The sequence below is a fragment of the Gossypium arboreum genome, chromosome 7, assembly GCF_025698485.1.
Source record: "Gossypium arboreum isolate Shixiya-1 chromosome 7, ASM2569848v2, whole genome shotgun sequence".
NCBI lineage: Eukaryota > Viridiplantae > Streptophyta > Magnoliopsida > Malvales > Malvaceae > Gossypium > Gossypium arboreum.
In genome coordinates this window covers 13,853,457-13,858,563 of record NC_069076.1, presented here as the reverse complement: position 1 = coordinate 13,858,563, position 5,107 = coordinate 13,853,457, and the positions used below count along the sequence as shown (strand labels likewise).

The following is a 5,107-nucleotide window of genomic DNA, read 5'->3' as shown; positions in this document are numbered from 1 at the left end:
AAAGGCTTTTATACCTTACCTTAGCATACCTAAGTAATCTCTATACTCTGTGAGCCATTCGGGCTCTCCTCAAAGTGCAGGAGACAAAATCCTCACATAGGACACATTCCATTGAGGCTTTGAGACTTAATCCTTTCAACATCCACTTTATAAAATGATAATATCATTTGATACATAGCATTTTATGATTAATTGGATATTTTAATCAGTTTTTTAACATTTAAAGGATTAAACTGATAAATTTTTTATAATATTTGAGAATGAAGGGGGTAAAAAAATTTAAACCCAAGTTAATAAAATGATATAAGACTGTATTAAGTCAAGGTTAAATTATAAACGCAAAGAGTAAAAGAGGAAAAGAAATTGAAATAAGTAAAATAGAAGCGTAAGAAGCGCGTATGCATTCTCAGCCAGGCTGTGGGTTCAGAGGAAAGCCGAAATCCAATTTATATTATTATTAGTATTATTATTTATTATTATGAGACAGAAGAAATAACAGAACTCCCAATTTCCTTTTCCCTTTTTTCTTAATTCTAGAATCTCCGCCATGAGCAACAACGGTAATAATAGCAACAGTTCCGATCCCGATCGCCCTGTCCGTGTTTACGCCGATGGGATCTACGATCTCTTCCACTTCGGCCACGCTCGCTCCCTCGAACAAGCCAAGAAATCGTCCGTTTTAATCCCTTCTCTCTCTCTCTCTCTCTCTTTTTTCTATGTTTGATTTTATTACTTTTCTGGGTATCTTTCGAATTTTCCCGTGATTAATGGATTTCTTTCAAAATCTTCATGTTTGGTTATTTTTTATCTGTGTAACTTTTCTGGGTTTTTTTTTTTTATGTCAAGTTTTTTAAATTTTTATTATGTTTGTTTGCATAAAAGATGCTTTTACTTGATGTTGTATATCCACAACTTCATGCTTGGATTGCTTTTTCCCTGATTATGCGATTCAATTTTGTGAGATTTTAGGTTTCCCAATACGTATTTGCTGGTTGGATGTTGCAATGATGAAACAACACACAAGTACAAGGGCAAAACTGTTATGACCGAATCAGAACGTTATGAATCCCTTCGCCATTGCAAGTATAACTCTCAGCCACTCTGTTTATTTTACTGAAAATATTATAAAAAAAAAGATCACCCAGGATGCATATTTGAGGTATAGTTTGGTTGTTGCTTTTGCTACTTGAGTTTTGCTTTTGAGATTTTCAAGAAAATTTTCCTTTCGTTGTGAAAGTAGTAGATTTGAAGAATTAAAATTGTAAAATTTTTGGATTAGGCTTAATTTTACTATTCAACGGAATAATTATGTTAGAATTTGATGTTGTGTTATTTCTTTTCTTTTAATCAATTATTGCTTTTAGGAAGTAAAATCTCGGTAAATTTCCTTTAGCAAAGGCTGCAATCTAGTGGAACCTGAAATATAGATTTACTTAACTTTTTGTTTACACTTTGAAGTAAATCAGTTATCTTCTCTTACAATAAGATTTTTCATTTTTGCTTTGCAAAATGTGAATTAACTTTGTTCCTCAAAATAACTGTTAATTCATTTAGTGAAACCTTAAATATAGATTCACTTTGAATGACTTCGTTATTTATTTTGTTACAGGTGGGTTGATGAAGTCATTCCTGATGCTCCATGGGTGATCGATCAAGAATTTCTGGATAAACACAATATTGACTACGTGGCTCATGATTCACTTCCGTAAGGCTAGACAATTCTTGCTTTGAGATTAAATTATTAATGTTGACTGTGAGGGTGTTAAGAAAATAAATATATAAATAAAAACCAAGGGCCTAATTGTATAAAATTTCCTACTACTTTCTAGTTCCAGATAAATATGTAAATACCCAGCATTAAAATATTCATGTAGTCTTTACACTTTGCCATGAACCGTTTACAGCTATGCTGATGCCAGTGGAGCTGCGAATGATGTGTACGAATTTGTAAGTTTATTGAGACAATCCTGCCCACTTGTTGTATTTGGTGCTTTAAAATTTTGCATTTTATTAAGCAACCTCATGCTCTCAGGTTAAAGCTGCTGGGAAGTTCAAGGAAACAAAACGAACTGATGGGATTTCTACGTCAGATATCATAATGAGAATTGTTAAAGATTATAACCAATACGTGCTGCGTAACTTGGACCGTGGGTATTCTAGGAAAGAGCTTGGAGTTAGCTATGTGAAGGTAAGATCTCTGTCTTGAATGTCTTGTTTTAGTTGAGAATGCTCCTTCCTTGATATTCCTTTTTAATGTCAACAGGAAAAGAGATTGAGAGTGAATATGAGACTGAAGAAACTACAAGAGAAAGTTAAGGAACAACAAGAAAAAGTGGGAGAAAAGGTATGTTCACTCTCATGTGAGGTTGATCTAGTTTAATGATTGTTCCCTTTTTTGTTATGCTTGTATCACATAAGCTGTATGATTGGAAACTATTACACCATGCTCACTTTATAGCGATTTTAGCTTTTTGATTGCACTTGAAGTCTTTTGTCTCAGTTCTTGACAGTTTGTCTATCCGTTATACTTTAGGGATTTTTATCACATATTTTTCCTTTAAATTTGCCTCAAATTTTGGATCATGTGCATAAATAATTGGGGGCTTGAAGTTGTAAACATTTCTTAGAGAAATAACCAAGTAGCAAAATTAGCTTGATTCTAATGTAGTTATTTGTCATTATAATTGTCATGCTGAATTTCTTTTATGTGGATGTATGTTATATGTTTGTATGAAGTCTAAACTCCCTGAATTTATTCAAGTTAAACTTTTGGAGGAACTATATTAGGAAAATCTCTTGTATCAAACTGAAAAGAAAAAAAGCTTGAACAGTTTTTGTGTGTTTTCATTTGGCTTAATTAACAGCAGTATATCGAAATTATGTTGTCCTCAGGGTACGTTATTCTCCTTATAACCTCAGTATAGAGGTTGAAGTGCTTGCATAGCTAAGTAATTTAATATTGACTTGTTTATGCTTTTTCTAGACTTCTACAATTTCATTAATGTAAGATTGTGCAGACACCTTTCATGTGTATGTAACTAGAATAGCATTGTGACCTTTCAGTAAACATTTGTGCATTAGATGCATATAACTCATCTCTTCCCCCCTGCCCTTTGTTACAACACCCTGGTACCTCCCCATTTGTACGCCTGTCATTTTTCCCTCTACCACCCTTTACTTACAAAAGTTGATAAAATGTTTTATAAACTTACACATATGCATACATGGTAATAACCACCCCAAAAAAGAGTCATTTACCATGAAGAACCTGGGTGAAGGGAGGAGCCAGCTTAAGAACTGTTAAACTTAAAATCTGTTCCTTGGGGCAGTGCTGAAAATATCAATTGTTAAATTGCTTCATGATTCATATTTGATCAATTCTGCATCATGTTTGTACTTTTATGCATGGTTGCACCTTCATCATGCTGGCTAGAGAAGTTGGATTTAGGTGAATTGACTGTCTGGTTGGAGACTACAGCCATAAGATCAAGATACGAAATCAAGTGCCATCAGAAGTTGAGGTGATAGTATGATGCATGAATTATAGAGGGTTATGGTATTTTGTTCGATTCCAATTTCTTCATTTTCACTGCTTGATCAGTTTGGTCTAGATTTAAATTCTTGTATTTTGCCATGGGTTTATAGTGAGATTTAAATCCTTCAAACTGCAAATTCTTCCTCCACCCCCTGGATTTATGCCCCAGAAGGGATCATTAAAGTTATGAATGTGAGGTTAACTGTTTCTAGTAACAAATTGTATTCAAGTTCTATGAGGTGAGCCATCAGAACACCATTCACCCAGATTCATATATTAGGTTTTGTGTCACGTGTTTCAGTATTTTTTTTCTTCTTCTGTTATATGAATCTATATAATACCTACGCATGTAGTTGGCCACGTACTATTTGGCTGGATCTTGAATGCTTAGTTCCACACCTTATCAGAAGTATAATGTAATTCAATAATCTTATCTGTCAATACTTGCAGATACAAATTGTCGCTATGCACCGTAATGAGTGGGTGGAAAATGCTGACAGATGGGTTGCTGGATTCCTTGAGATGTTTGAAGAAGGTTGCCACAAAATGGTGAGCGAAACTAATTATCTAAACATGTTGAAATGACTAGTGCATGCATATAAAAAAGGACAAGTTTCAGGAATACAATCAATGATTATGTTACCTTACTTAGAACCTGGGGTGTTTTTCAGGGCACTGCAATCAGAGATCGAATCCAAGAGCGGTTAAGAGGGCAGCTGCTGCAAAACGGCAAGGGTGATGACGATGATGATGAAGAATATTATTACGATGAAGATTATTATGATGAAGACGACGACGACGACGATGATGAATTCTACTATGATGACAGCGAATATAATGATGAGAAAGATAAGAAAAATGAGAAAGAAAAGAAATAAAATTGTTTCTGCTTCCAGTTTTTACTAATATTATGGGTTACCTTAAAAGTTCTAAATAGTAGTGTTGTGGGATGTGTGATATGTTGATGTTGTAGCTGAATCGAGCCAGGCATTGACCAGAAGCTGTGTTTTTGTACTTTGTTTACTGATGCTGTGCTAGGCAACGATACTCGTATCCCTGCCATAGCCATACCTGAAATGTGGCTCAGGCGGTGATTCTGTTTGCTAAAATTTTGGCCCCTCATCTTCCCTCTTCTTATCATGTAATTTGGTAAGATGCAAGGGCTTGTACAACTTTTCGTCGCACTTATAAGATGTTTAAGTTTTTATATATATATATACACATCACATATTGCCCTTAGACATGTTTAGATATGTTTTTACTTCAATGGGAGGTTTGCGTTATGGTATTTTCATCCATTTAGTGGTGGTTCTTATATTTAGTGTTAACTTGTATTTTGTCATATCTACTCTAAATAGTTCAAAGAGTGAGCAGATTTTTCTGTCAAAAATTTTATTTAATTTTACTGGTTGTGTTTGACATGTGAATGTATATAGATCAGATAGAATTTTAAATAGGATCAATTTATTATTTGAATAGAATTTTAAATAGGATCAATTTATTATTTGATTTATTGTGAAGAGATTAGGTTGTTTATTTTTAGTAGAAAGGATAAAATACAATTTAATTTTT

At 33.7% G+C, this 5,107-nt stretch overlaps 1 protein-coding gene across 1 annotated transcript; it reads left to right on the top strand.

The window, feature by feature from the left end:
* Positions 1-337: 337 nt before the first annotated feature.
* Positions 338-4,774, top strand: LOC108456596 (choline-phosphate cytidylyltransferase 1-like). Its single transcript, XM_017755146.2, has 8 exons — positions 338-672; positions 970-1,083; positions 1,610-1,705; positions 1,905-1,947; positions 2,033-2,188; positions 2,264-2,344; positions 3,986-4,084; positions 4,207-4,774. The coding sequence occupies exons 1-8, from the start codon at positions 548-550 to the stop codon at positions 4,411-4,413; spliced, it is 921 nt and encodes a 306-aa protein (XP_017610635.1). The 5' UTR covers positions 338-547; the 3' UTR covers positions 4,414-4,774.
* Positions 4,775-5,107: the final 333 nt, after the last annotated feature.

Bases quoted from the DNA above. Each gene is read 5' to 3' on its own strand.
- LOC108456596 (XM_017755146.2), top strand. From the start codon at position 548: ATGAGCAACAACGGTAATAATAGCAACAGTTCCGATCCCGATCGCCCT. The intron at 2,189-2,263 runs GTAAGATCTCTG...TAATGTCAACAG, and splicing joins TTGGAGTTAGCTATGTGAAG to GAAAAGAGATTGAGAGTGAA. The intron at 4,085-4,206 runs GTGAGCGAAACT...GGTGTTTTTCAG, and splicing joins AAGAAGGTTGCCACAAAATG to GGCACTGCAATCAGAGATCG.